Here is a 14059-nt window from a genome sequence, read left to right as displayed (position 1 = left end):
GAAGGTTATTTGAGAGCAATCGAAATGTAACATCTCATCCTCTAATGAAAATAGTATTTTTTGGTCTGTCTTTTTTTACTGTTTTCTTTTTGACTGCAGATCTACGAAGCTATTGCGGCTATTTTCTGGCAATCTATCCGTTACGGTCTGCAAAAATTTTGCTCGACCGTTTTTGCGCTTTTGTTCTTGAACATTCTGTGACTTCACTCCATCATTTTGAATGATCTCAATTACTCTCACTCCGAAATAAGGTTTGTTGTAACTTTGTGGTTTACATGTCTGACATAGGGTTGTCCCTATGAGGTCCGATTTTTTGCACCACAAGAAAATTTCTAAGCTACGCCCTAAGTGCGCCCAAATTGCTTCTATTTGACATAAGTTTTAATAGTGGTCTGAAATAACCGCTGTAACCATCATTATATATGCTCCTTAGCAAAACCATCCCACGACTAAAAATGACTGCAATTGACATCACCTCCGTTCGTCAACCTTCGGCCAGTTGGCAATGATAAGTTCTTTTTTGTTACTACTTTGGGCTGATATGAATGTTTTGCAAGTGTTTCCTGGAAAGTTGACCTTATGTTTGTATAATGGAGTGTCTGTGATGTAGCCAGGTAGAATGTGTTTTCTTTGAAATATGTGTATAAAGGCATGTTGTTGCTTTGATTCGAAAGCCTTCGAGTGTTCAAAGAGCATATACACTTTTGAAGTTGTTCTTAGCATTTTGTAATAGCCGTGTATATTTACATTGGCTTACTGAAAATGCTAAATTAAAGAGTCATTAAAAGTCAACTAGCAGTTTCTTATCTGCTGGTCTAATGATGACGCTACATACCAATATCAATTGGCATTTTTGACTGTCTAACGAAATTGTCACATCTCGTTCAATTTCTCCCAAACGGAGTTTGTAGCAATTATTTTGGTCATGTTAGTTATGCAATTTTTGCTGGATCGATTTTTGGTCTGACTATTTGGCTTTTCGTCCTCGAAAATTAAATAAACTTGTATATTACAAGGGCATTAAGTCGCTGATAGAGCTTTGCAAGTCTCTAAGTATACGGCTCATCAAAACCTCTGAGGAGGTATAATTTCATTATTTGAAAAGTCGACTTTGAGAAATGTTGCGACCCCTGCTCCGCGTATTTTTTTGCACTGACCCAGTTAAATTATTTGGGCCAATTTGGGACTCTGTTAAAAAGTGACAAAGCCCCCCCCCCAGTACGTTATCACCCCCGGTTACGGAACACGCACAAAGATATTAACCCACTAAGCCGGGGGCACAAACGAGAACATCCAACTCTTGTCTTCGCATCTAAAGGAATTTGATTTTTCAGGCGTTCGACAGTAGTTTTGAGTACCTGAACAAACAGCTATTCGCATACGAAGTGGAGTATCAAGTAATGAGAGAGGAGGAAATCATAAACTCGCCCACGGGACTCGCAGATTCGAAGATCCCTAAATCGGAGACATCGTCCGATATCTCGTCACTAAAGGGCGATTCCTCGAATGCAAAGGGCTCTTCATCACTGCAGAGGAACAACGAGTTCTGTTTGGAAAAAGTAGCTGCATTGAATAAAAAGCTAGAGAACGAGAACTACGCTTTGGAATTGAAACTGCAACAAGCTAAACAGCAAAGCTACCAGCTACAGGTTGGTTTTTATTTGCGCTCAAGGGAGAAATTGTATCCATCATGTATAATACATCAAAAGGCTTAATACATACAGATGGAAAAGATAAACAAAGCGATCACTCGGACCTCCTTTTTAGTTCTCCAGCATTTTGTACCTTTTAATTGTGGTTTTAATTCTCATACAAAGTTAGCGGCAATTTTATTAGTCTTGCTGGCCTTTGCAATGCGATTTTTCGCTTGGTCGATTTTCGACTGACGCTTTTGACTGTTCGTCCTCATAATGGTGATAAACAGTTAAAGCCCTGAGGTCGGTAATCGATGAGCAGCTCTTAGAGTTTTACTAGCATTTAAGGGTACAATTAACAGGGAAGCTGCTAAAAATAATGTGGAAATTAATGCTTTGAAGGGTAGTTTCTTGGCCATTTGGACCCACACACTCCGACTCGTCCACGCGCTCCAATTCCACAACCCCTTCAGTTCAACCTTTGTGCGCCCTAATATAACCCAAAACCCGTCCGCTCTCAAGCTTAAGCTCTCATCATTAAACCTAAGCTAGCTACTACCGGGGCCAACTGCTCGTAGAGCAATTTGTCCAAATTTAGACAGTTATTAATAGCCGCCCTCATCTATTCAGCCGGCTATTATAGCGCTCCTATTTTTTTTACAATTCAAAGAATTTGAATTGTATTGGGGCGCTGTCTTTTTTTTTTAAGATCTGTTCGCACATTTTCATGATTTTTGAAGTCAAATTGAAGTAGTGATTTTGGTCACGCCGAAACAGGAAATGGAGCGAAAAAGCGAGTGGTTTTGCGGCGTGAATTTTTTTCGCTCTAATTTTAAAGTAGAGTGAGAAAACGGTGTTTGAACAAAAATTCGGTTTCTCGGTAGTGGTTTTTTGTTCACATGCGGCAATTTCACTCTGATTTTTACTGTTTTTTCGATTTTTTAGATCGGATTTTTTTTCTAAATGGTTTTCCCAATCCATTCACAGCTCATTCTAGGCCTAGTTTTTGTTTGAACTAAATTTTCATTTCTCGCTAGTGGTTTTTTTGTTCACATGCGGCATTTTGACATTGATTTTCTGTTTATTTCTAATTTTTTTTGTTCTTATTTTTTTAAATGGTTTTCTCAATTCACTCATAGTCCGTTCTAGGTCTAGTTTTTCTGTTTAGTCAATGAAAATTCTTTGAATTGTACGTCAGGACTTGTCCTGCTATGTTTTTTTACTTCGTCGAATAAAAAAATGTTTCGCTTTAACTCATTTTGCCGCCTTTTCAACATTTTGCGTGAAATCTTTTTGACTTCTCTAGGCTAGTTTCTCTCTTCTCTCATTCTGCTAAAAGTGATTTTGAACGTCAGTTGCACAGCAAAGCAATTCAAAATGAACAGAGTCAGTATAAAAAATTGAAGTCAGAAGTAGAAACGGGATAAACCCATAAAGCCCAATTTTAGATGCCCGCTATTTGAACGTCGTTCCTATAAGTCTTTTTTACCATCTCTAATGCTTATTGTTATTGATAGGAGCCCCTGTAGCCTCTCTCTAAGAAACAGAAGTATGTTCAACTACGAAATGCCTTCAAAATAAATCGGACTTAAAAAAATGTTTGTACAAAAATCTTTCTTTTTCAATATCTTCTGTTATTTCAATCCCAATCATGCTTATTGGAATCAACGGCGGCTATTTTCCGGCAATCTGCCGGGTATGTTTTTTGATTGCTCTCAAACAAAGTTTGTAGCCATTATATTAGTCCTGGCCGTTATATTAGTCCTAGCCATTATATCGGTCCTGCTGGTCTTTGTGTGATTTTTTTGTACTGCAGACTCATTGTATGAGTTTTTTTTTCGTCTGGTCCACCTTTTCCTCTCAAACGAGATAAACAGATAAAGCCCCGATAAACAGATAAAGCCCAGTCGCTGAGCAGTTCTCATAGAGGACTAGTTTCTAAATTATAACTCAGATTATTCTTTTTGGGTCTTCATCCCGGAGTGCAGCTCAGCTAAAATCTTCGACAGGTGATGAGTTTGATTTGAAACTCCAAACCACTGTAGAGGGGGCAAATTATCCTACGTTGAATTGTATAATTAAGGCATGTACTGGCAAGTTTGTAGCAATTATATGTCCTACGGTCTTTTTTCATGCAATTTTTTTGCTTAGCTGAATTTTATGTCTGATCCTGACTTTTCGTCCTCAAAAACTGAATTAACAGGTAACTTACTATCTTTGCAAATTAATCGTAGAAAAACGAACCTTTATTTCTTCAGTGACTCTTTCTAAAGCACAACCTTTTGGACGCTTATTGTTGTTAGATGGTTGTTTAGCAAAGAAATGTAAAGTGAGCAGAATCAAACGAAATCAAAGATAGAAACGGGATAAACTTATAAAGCCGAATTTTTGATGCCAGCTACTTGAACTTTGTTCTCATGAACCTTCCTTACCACCTCTTATGCTAAATGGTATTGATAATAGCGCCAAGAAGCAGGAGTCTGTCGAACACCAAAATGAAGTCAATCTGTGAGTATTTTTCAAACTTGGTATTTTTGGAAATTCTTTCTATAAAGCGTTGGCAATGGCCTATTTATAGAAAATACGCCTTAGCTGCTTTTATTTTACCTTTTTCTGATACAAAATTGGGCTTATCGGATTAGCCGCCTTATCGGAAGAACAAAGTACTACGCAATTTTAGCTATGAGATCTATTGCCGACTTCCCTACGGCTTTTATTCATGACGTTTTTAATTTTTAAATATTAAGTTTTTCTTGGTGGTCATTCTTCACAGGTCCGGATGGTTTTTTGTGGTTCTTAGGTGACTCTAGCTGCCAGCTACGCTTTATAATCTGTCTTTAGTCTGTTTTTAATTGCTCATGAGTGAAGTGGGAAGCAGTTCTTAAAGTTTTTAACAAATTTGTAGCTTTTCAAAAAAGTTTTGTTTCAAAAATTCGTTTTTTTTGTTCTTTTATACATATCATTTTTCGCTTGAGTTAATCTATTCGCTTAAGCTACCTACTAGCAAACCCCTCCACCCAAAACTTCGTTTGAAAACATTTAGTTCGATGTTAGTCGGCTGTGTTTTTTTAGTTTGTTTCAGGATATTCAATTCAATTCAGCGGTTGAGCTGCTCAGCTAGCAAAAAATCTTACAATCAATATCATAAATTGACTGTTTAAAAAATGTTTTTGCTACCATTTTTGTCTTAAATCCACAAATGTTTTTTTTGTTTTTCACGAGCCACTCCTTGCATATTTTGCCTACAACTTTTAATTTGAGCTTAATCAGATTTAAAATTTGTTTACCAGAATTTACCTTAAACGTAGTAACTGCTGGCATGTTTGAAAAAGTATAATTATGGAAAACGGCAAATCCCGGTCATGAAGGCAGTGCATTAGGCTATGGAAAAAGGTGGATTACATTACGAAGCAAAAGTGAATTTTGCTCGAGTACTCGATGTACTGGAGTTTGTCACTCTTATCCGCGGCCATGTTTTGAGAATAGTATTATAAGCGTGTGGACAGTTGTGAGTTTAGTTCAAATTTGCTGAAGTTTGGAATTATCCTTGATAATTGCTCTCGGCTTTTTTGGAGACTCAATTTGGTCACTCTTATTCACGTCCCCGTATCACGCTTGTCCTCACTTTTACTCTTGTTCACGGTTTCTGACTGCGCTAGTCAACAACATATCAGTTAGACTAAAATGACGAAAAACCTAATATGTGGTTAATTACAGCAGTCCCTCTCAATACTTATTAATAACCGCCGTCAGCCTCTCAACGGCTATTATTTATGTGCTCTCCTTCTTTGACTCAAAGGATTTTAACTGTATTATTGTGGTGATTTTCACTTAGTGTCATTAATGACAACTCCTATCGCCTTTTTAATGAGACAGAAGAGTAGTTTCAGAAAATAACTACCCATTTTACGACTTCGACGCTACTTGCTTTTAATTTTTTTAAAAGTGATTGTTCGAGTTTGGCGCGTATTACGTTTTTTGTTTCACACAATATTTTGTCTTTCGTTAAATTCAAAAGATTTTGGAGTACATCGGTAAAGTCCAATCAGTGATTGGCTCATACTGCATTTGGTTATCAAAGCTTATTACAGCGATTGCTAGCTATCATTAGTATTGAGCTGAATAGCCTTCTTTTTATGAAGCTGAATAAATTTTATTTGCGTAATTTAACTTAATAAACTGCACACCAAAGTAGAAAACTTGCCACTGTCGAAAAAGACTGTCAATTTGGACCTTTTTCTTCTTCATTTTCGATGGGCCTCAAGGAGCCCAACGGTGGCAATTTCGGGGCAATCGGCCGGCTATGTTTGTGAATTAAGAAGACAAATAGTGGTTTGCAGCTGCCTATATCACAACTCTCGTGAATAATCAAGTCTCCAAATTTAGCCTCGAGTAACCACTAATTAATAGCCGCCCTCAGCCTCTCAAACGGCTATTATTTAGATACTCTCCTTTTTTAATTCGCTTTACCTTTTGATCACGTTTTTCGTTTTACATAAGTCACGATTTTCACGTTAGACTTCTGACTTACTTCACTCACTGTTTCAACTGAATGGAGTCTAAATTCTTTCATGCATTGAATTTCGCAATGTAGTTAATACGGTCAATGTCAGAAGAGCAAAATAAAAAGAAACAGGATAAACCGATAGAGCCCGGTCATTAAGTCATAGTGCATTAGGCTAGCAAAGTTCATTGGAGCGATTGCTAGCTGATATCAGTGTTAAGCTTAATACCCTTCAGTTTGAAGCTGAAGTAAGTATAGGTTTAGAATCTAACCGAAACTGCACACTGAATTAGAACAACTTTTGAAACTAAGGAAAATTTTGTCAGGTAAATTTTGTCAATTTCAATCTCTTCTTTTTTCTTTCTCTGTTTCAATCCCGATGTACGTCTAGCGCGTCAATGGCGGCTATTTTCCGGCAATCTAATTTTAAATTTGAGCAATAAGGTTTCATGCTATATGAATATTCAAATTGTGAAAAATGGATTCGCCATTCAGCATAGTAAGTGACAAAGTTCATTCTTTTTGCGTTGTATGTCCACAAGTGACGGATAGATTCCTCATCGTGAGTAATAATGAAGTTGTATTTGAATTTGTGACGACGACTTGAATGAAATCATCTGCGATGTAGGTTTTCATAATAGTTTTAAAATTGATGAAATCAGCTGCATTATTATTTCAGCGGATTATGTTAGGGTAATATGCCAGCAACTTTTGTAACTGCGATATATCATGATTTGAAATTTTAGTGCCCGAATACAGGTAAAAGTATTGTTGATCTTCGAATTAACCTGTAACTGATTATTTTGGCATCTTTTAATATTTTTGTTCTCTAATGCCGGCTCTCTGTTGAATATGAACTTTGTCTTTTGTCATTTTTTGTTTGGGGCGAGAGGGGAAGGGTACGCTTTAACCAATTTAGCTTTTCGCTACCATGCTATGTTTTCAAATGTTTATATTCGTTCAGATAGTACCTTAATGTGAACTATATGCTGGTACTTTGCCAACTATCAGATTTGATCAGGTTTCGAGCCAGATGGAAAAAAAATTGACTGACAAAATAGTTGCGCCGCTTGTTTCAGTCGTGAATTAAACGGGGCCTCAAACTTATTTGTTTTTGGGTTCTAACTATAGTTTTTGTATTCAAACTAAACTTTTGGGTTTCTGATTGGCTGAATTTTTTTCTCTGTTGAAAATGTTTAAAATGATTGTCCGAATCATCTTCACAATCACTCTTTCTCACGTTTTAATTCTGGGCACTATAGTTAAAATGCTGGTGTCATTTGGAAAATGTATGATTTGATATGAGCAGTTTTGTGAATATATAATCCGTGAAGCAACTTATGTTGGGGGGGGGGGGGGGGGTGATTGATTTGCACTGGAATAATACGTAATTATCCCATCTCCTCTGCAATGGATCTGTTCTCGTAAAATTGCTGCAGTCAGATTTCTGAGGATAAGTCTGATTTGTAAATTTCTATTTTCTCTTGTTTCTTGTGATGTCGCGAGTTTTATAAAGTAGTGGAATCCTTTGTGATATTTAGGATCAAGTTGCAGGGCTGCAGAAACAAGAGTGCCATCTCCATTCCTCTCTCATCATCCTGGCTCAGGAGAGGGAGGCATTGCGGCAAACTGTGGAAACACTGTGTGCTGAACTGGAACGCAAGTCTGGAACCAACTCAACTTTATACACAAACAACCTCTCACCACCACAACAACAGTACACACCTCCCCACCTGAGTCAAACTGTTTTATCCGACTTACAACTGTGTAATTTGAGTGAAGTTCTACCTGATAAACTCATGACGTCATTTAATCAACAAGCTAACAGTCCTTTCAAATCAAGTGTTGCGAGCAACCTCGGGGAATCGTCGAACAATGTCTATCATTCAATGTCCAGCACCACTATTAGCAATAGCAGTAGTACTAGTGGGATCTACTGTCATAACAGTACCACAAACAATAGCTCTAGTGCAGTTTATAACGGAGCGTCTCAACCAGTAGGTTTTAACAGGCAAATGCCAAATGGCGCTTTTCATTAGTCGGATTTTTTCCGTTTGTGCCCCTCTTTCCCCAGTACGTTACCCCCCCCCCCCCACTGCGTTATACACTCCCCATTGACAGAGCTCGTGCCATTGCATAGTAGATGATTATGTAAAAAAATATATGGATCATATGGATAATAATAATATGAGGGTGCAAATAATATGAACCCATTAAGCTGGGGGGGGGGGGGGGGGGGGGGGGGGGGTAGGCCTGACAAACGGAAAAGATGACCTTAGTCGTTTGTTTTGAACAATCAGTTTTGATCTAATCTAATGTTCCTTAAAAGAGGAGTAAAAGTTATAAATAACAAGACTTTGTCAAATTAAAAGTTGTAGTCTCATTTTTGGTCGGTGCATTTGGAAAATGGAACCGACGCTTTTTGAAACAAGTTATTTGGGCTCTAGATATGGTTTGTTATAGGAACATCGAGTCTGTTGATATGAATTTGAAATAACTACGATAAAAATTAATTTCGTACTTTCTTACCAGAAAATTAAATATTAAAACGTTGGAAGCGTAACGTTAAGAACCAAGAATTCTGATGCTTATTGTAACTCAGAACCTAATTCGTGGCGAATTTAACGCTTTTGCTAAATAAGCTCAAATGTTGATTTGACCTTCTGTGATCCTGAAAACAATTTAGCTCACATTCATTTCATGACATATTTTGGGTCATGTTTTGTCAGTTAAAGTTTAGCCAAAAGACAAAGTTTGATATTCGTGAAGCTTTCACTCAGTGACATGTAAAACCCTAATTCCGAAGACAAAGTCCAACCATGACAATCTCTTTAAATTGGTTTAACTAATGCCAGTGAGTTGAATTATTATGTCTAGATTGAATAACCAAGATCTTCATAAATGATGCGCAATTTGCCGACCATATCGGATATAATACTTAAATATGTGGCGATTATCTAGAATGAAAGACCTTATTAAGTAATGAATGAATGAATGAGTCATATGGGTTACACACCTTCGCGTTGGTCTATTTCTTCTTTGATAGCTTGTTAGATGTATATTTTGCTGTAGCAATCAATGTACAATATCTTCTATATTTAGAATCGATCGATGATCAGAATATATGAGCTGTAAATGAATTTTAGTTGATGAATTTGATCAATCATATTAGGCAATGTCGTATAATCCTTAGTTTGTTAGAGCACCATTTATTTGATTATATGCATCTAGATTGTAATTCACTTTTTACAATTTTTAGGACTTTTTTGGAGGAAAATTTCTATAGAAGAGCAAAAAACTGTTTAGACTGGGTTTTCAGACCTGGATTTGGTGGATATGAACTTCGTTGGTCACTCGAAGTTTTCCCTGAGCCTTGAACGTGTTCAACATTTTAAATTGTTTAGCTGCTCTCAAAAAGTTTCTAGAAATTGTCTGAAAACAGCTAAACGAGTTCTGATGATAAACATTTGCAACGTTCAGGAAAACTTTTGAGAGGTCAACGTAGATTGTTTCCCAAAAACTAGGTCTGAAAAACGTATACACTGTTTGTTATGAATCAGTGTGTTGTTAAATTTATCCAAGATTTAATCTCTAAATTACAATAGTTTTCTCGTGCTAGTTTTGCCGTTTGCTAGTTTTTGGTGTAGCAGAACAATTGGATCCGAAATTTTTGCTGTCTTTAAAATTAAAACCATTAACACTGTTGTCAACAATTTTAACATTTTTTATTGCAAATAGTAATCATAAGTCAATATTTGCCTGCACATAAAACCAGTGTATCTTCTGCCCTTATCATGCATTCTGTTTATAGTGTTTTCTAATGTCCTCTAAGAGTACATGGAATGGTCAAATGAGCTCCCTGTTAATCGTGGAAAAGTAACTCAAAGTCTCCTTAAGTAATTCATGAGCTGCAATGTGGGAGTTGCCGCTGCTATTAAGCTCTTATTGGAAACATGCGTACCTTTGATTGAAGACATTTTTCTTCTAATTTGAATTAACGTACCAAAGACAACCATACAAATTAAGGAACTAGCCGGAGTTTGAATACTCAAATGCGAATCTGCTAGCAAAGCTTGTACGTTTCAATAAAAAAGTGTTAGTGGAACAAAAGAAAATCAACCGTTATTGAAATGTAACATCCTTATTTTTTTCTGTATTATGTGTGCTGCTGATTTAACGACCATGTTTTCATTTGATTTTGCATTCCAACAGCTCTATTCAAATCATGGGTTATTATTCGTTGTTTGTTTGCGATCCTAGAGAAAAGAACCTCCTGTTTTGAAGAAACTTTTAACGGTACAGCAATTGCAAAATCGGAACACCTGAAATTTCGATTTGAAAAAACTGGAGGTCAAACAGGCTTTCGCGTTTCTGTAGCTTAAACATATAGTCTGAGAAAAAATGACTGCTGCTGCCTGGAGCCATTTCGATAACTGCTACCATGAAAATGAAGTTATTAGAAATTTAGAAAATTACACTGTTTTTAATTGCTCTCAAACGAAGTTTGTAGCAATTATATTAGTCCTGTTGGTCTTTTTTTTTATGCGATTTTTCGCTTGACCGATTTTTCGTCTGACGCTTTTGACTTTTCGTCCTCAAAAACAGGATAAACAGGTAGCGCTCAGCGGGCATTAAGTGCTCTTAGAGCCTTTCAGCTCTGTTTCAGCTCAAACTGTTTTGGAGACTTATACTTATGGTGTGAAGGGCGGTTCTGAGAGGTTGAGAACCCCCCCACCCGTTGACCCCCATCCCCACCGCGCTGTTGCCCCCCCCCCAACCCAGTGTTGCCCCCATCAGCCCCCAGTGCACCCCCCCCCCCCCCCCCCGTGGCTAGCTACTGACGAAGCCAACCGCTCGCCGGTCATTTGAGAGCAATTCGCCCGACGTTAGTCGGTTATGTTTTACTATTTGGTTTTTCTTGCGTCAGTTATTAGATTTGAAAATTTGTTCATTAGTTAACTCAGGTTTTCAATCATTTGAACGGCTGGGAATACATCAAATAGAACGCTCCTTATATACCGCCAACATTGTTCAGAAAAAAAGAATTTGAACTAAATTTTCCCGAGTGAGTCCTTTTTTCTTATTCCATTGTTCATTTAGCGTTCTTACTCTTTCAGTTTGAGCTGATGATCCTGTTTTTTGCAGATCGGCTAAGTAGTAAAGTTATTAAGTCCTTTGGTAACAATGAAAACGTGTCTACAAATTTTTCGAAAGGTTAAATGTTTTGCAAGTTTAGATTGCACCCTTATTTGCCCATGTTGCGGGACCGGTTTGGACTTCAAAATAATTTATTCCCTGTGGGTGTTTTATATTATCAGTCGCTGCTAGCTGTGCCATTTAATGCTTTTCGAAAATACTTGTGGATTTTGCACTGCAAGTACACCCAGGAAACTTTTTGTGGTTAAATCCAGAAGCAGGCTTCCAGATCAGTTGCAAGTACCTCACTGATTGAAAACATGATATCTACTGAGTAAAGAATTCAAATGCTATCTATCATCTGGTTCAGATTAACTTAATTCGTGGAGCGGATCATAAGACTAAATAGGGCGATTTATCTAAAATCTAAACATTTAGAAAAAAAAACAAGAAAATGTACGTGAACAGGCAAGTGTGTTTTATCGCGGGAATAAAAAGATTGAACGTATAATTGACGATCGATTTGGTTATTGCAGCTATGGTCATCAACACAGCACACCATCAGTTTAAGGAATCAGAGTATATTTCATTTCTCCGTACGAAGTAGGCCTTTCTTGCTATTTGTTTTATATCAACTTGACACCTTTGGTGTCTGTTGAAACTTGCAACTTGAAAGTTATATTTCGCTAGTCAATTTAGTACTTAAACTATATCGGGTAATTTATAAACATGGACCAATTTATTTAAAATTAATTAAAAAAACAACCGTGTCCGCTTCAGCAAATATACCTGACAATTTTTTTTTCGAAAATGTTAATCAGCCGAATTTGACGGAACCTAATACATTTTTGCGTAGAGTTCCTTTTCTGTTGGGGGCGGATTAAAGAGATCCTTAGAAGTCATTTGCTTCATTAACTACGGCAGAGTTTAGTAGTCGTAATCCAGTAATTTATTTAGTAAGTAATTTGTTTAGTAAGAGAATATTCGCCATAAGAGTGATAATAGTACTGTGTGTTAAAATCATCAGGTGCGCACTGCTGAAAATGATTACCTAATTTTTTTTGTTTTGATTTCTGCGGCAATAAAAACGTTTTTGTCTGTTTGTAGTGTTACAAGAAAATATGATTTAATGATTGCTCTGAAACGAAGTTTGTAGCAATTATAGTCCTGTCGTCTTTTTAATGCTATTTTTCGCTAGACCGATTTTTCTTCTGACCCATATAACTGTTCGTCCTCAAGAACAAGCTAAACAGGTAGCGTTTGGGTGGCATTAACTGATTGAGCAGCGCTCTTAGATCCTTACGCCTTACTGGTCACAAAGTAAGTCTGCAATTCACCCAAACTTTTTTTAGGAGACAATTTCAATGTTTGAAGAGCGGTTCTTAGTCTTAAAAGTTTGACCCCCTCATTCGTCCCCCACCCCCACCCCCCTCACCACCCCCGTCCACGCTCCTCCAACCCGGCGATTTCTACACCTTTCTGGTCCAGCTCTCTCTCATAACCCTATCACTTCAAACCCCCTCCCCCATTGGCTGACCTCCTCACTCCGCTCACACCCACCTGATGCATACCTAGCGGGCTACTATCGAAATCCACCACTCGCCAGTCATTTGAGAGCAATTCGCCCGATGTTTGTTGGTTATGTTCTTCTTTTGTGAACTCATTTTTTACAATGATGCAACATTTCAAAAAAAATCCTGTGAATCTCACTAACCATGCAGTCACATAATTAAATTTACTGTCGAGGGAAGACAAATGTGAAAGCTAAGTAATCAATTATTGCAGGATATATCGATTGATTTTTATGTGAAAATGACTGATCGCTTATATGACAAGAATTTTAAAAAATATGACTTACATTTTTCTGAGTTATATTTATCTTGGTTTCCTTTATTGACCCAAATCATTTGTATTGATCAGTTTGATTTTCAATATCTAAACATATCTATTTAGTTATTTTTAATATCTAACTGTTCCGACCCCTCTGGAGGGGGGAGGAACTATATACTCAAATGGGTTTTTTTTGTTCAGACAATTTTGGCCGATCGATATAACAATCGTAGAGAGTTGTGAGTGGCATCATTAGAAAGCTCGTCCAGCGTAGAATATGGAACAAAAAGATTTTTTCAATTTTCGTTTTTTATAGGGAGTTATCGAGATTTAAAGTTTTGTGAATAAAAGACGTAATTCAGCTGTTTTTATTCACAGTTTTGACCAAATATTCGACAATTTTGACCAAATTTTTGTCAATTTTCCTAAAATATGTTAAAGTTATTAACTGTGTATTGATTTTATCTATGAAGATAGAGGAGGGTTGCTGAATTGTTCGATAAGAGTTTTTTGGTTAGAATTCATGCTAAATTTCTCAAAATTCAGATTTTTTTCGTAAAAAAAATGGCTTTTTTGGCACACTTGCTTTAAAATTGCTGGAAGTAGACACCTTAAAACTGCGGCCATAATTTTTTAAGCTTGAAAGAGAGAGAGAGAGAGAGAGAGAGAGAACAGCTAGTTGTACTCCCGCTGGTTTAAGAGTATTCTAGAATAATAATTTTGCCAATTTTTTGCAAATTTAAACTCGATAATTATACAAAATGCTTTATGTATTTTTGACAAACAGAAAGACTTTGCATATAATTGATCTATTTTGCAACCGCTTCAAAAACTGAGTGTTTTGTTAGACGCGCAGCGATATCTGGGCTGTTCTTGATCTCACCATGGATACAAATGATGATCTTTTTTAAGATTTCAATGGAGCTCGACCTTTTTGTCAAAATATTTCCGCTCT

General features: G+C 36.9%; 1 protein-coding gene across 3 annotated transcripts in view; it reads left to right on the top strand.

The window, feature by feature from the left end:
- The window catches only part of LOC142343734 (TBC1 domain family member 1-like), a 56733-nt gene extending 48474 nt beyond the window's left edge, over positions 1 to 8259 (top strand). For 2 of the 3 annotated variants that reach the window (XM_075395197.1, XM_075395196.1), the window contains 2 exons: positions 1335 to 1649; positions 7680 to 8259. In XM_075395197.1, coding sequence (XP_075251312.1) covers positions 1335 to 1649; positions 7680 to 8177 — 813 coding nt within the window. In that variant the 3' untranslated portion in view covers positions 8178 to 8259. Of the gene's footprint in view, positions 1 to 1334; positions 1650 to 6884; positions 6898 to 7679 lie in introns of all 3 variants that reach the window. The other variant, XM_075395198.1, reaches the window with a different exon arrangement.
- Positions 8260 to 14059: the final 5800 nt, after the last annotated feature.

The sequence above is a fragment of the Convolutriloba macropyga genome, chromosome 1, assembly GCF_964194025.1.
Source record: "Convolutriloba macropyga chromosome 1, txConMacr16.3, whole genome shotgun sequence".
Lineage (NCBI taxonomy): Eukaryota > Metazoa > Xenacoelomorpha > Acoela > Convolutidae > Convolutriloba > Convolutriloba macropyga.
This window is presented reverse-complemented; position numbering and strand designations above follow the sequence as displayed.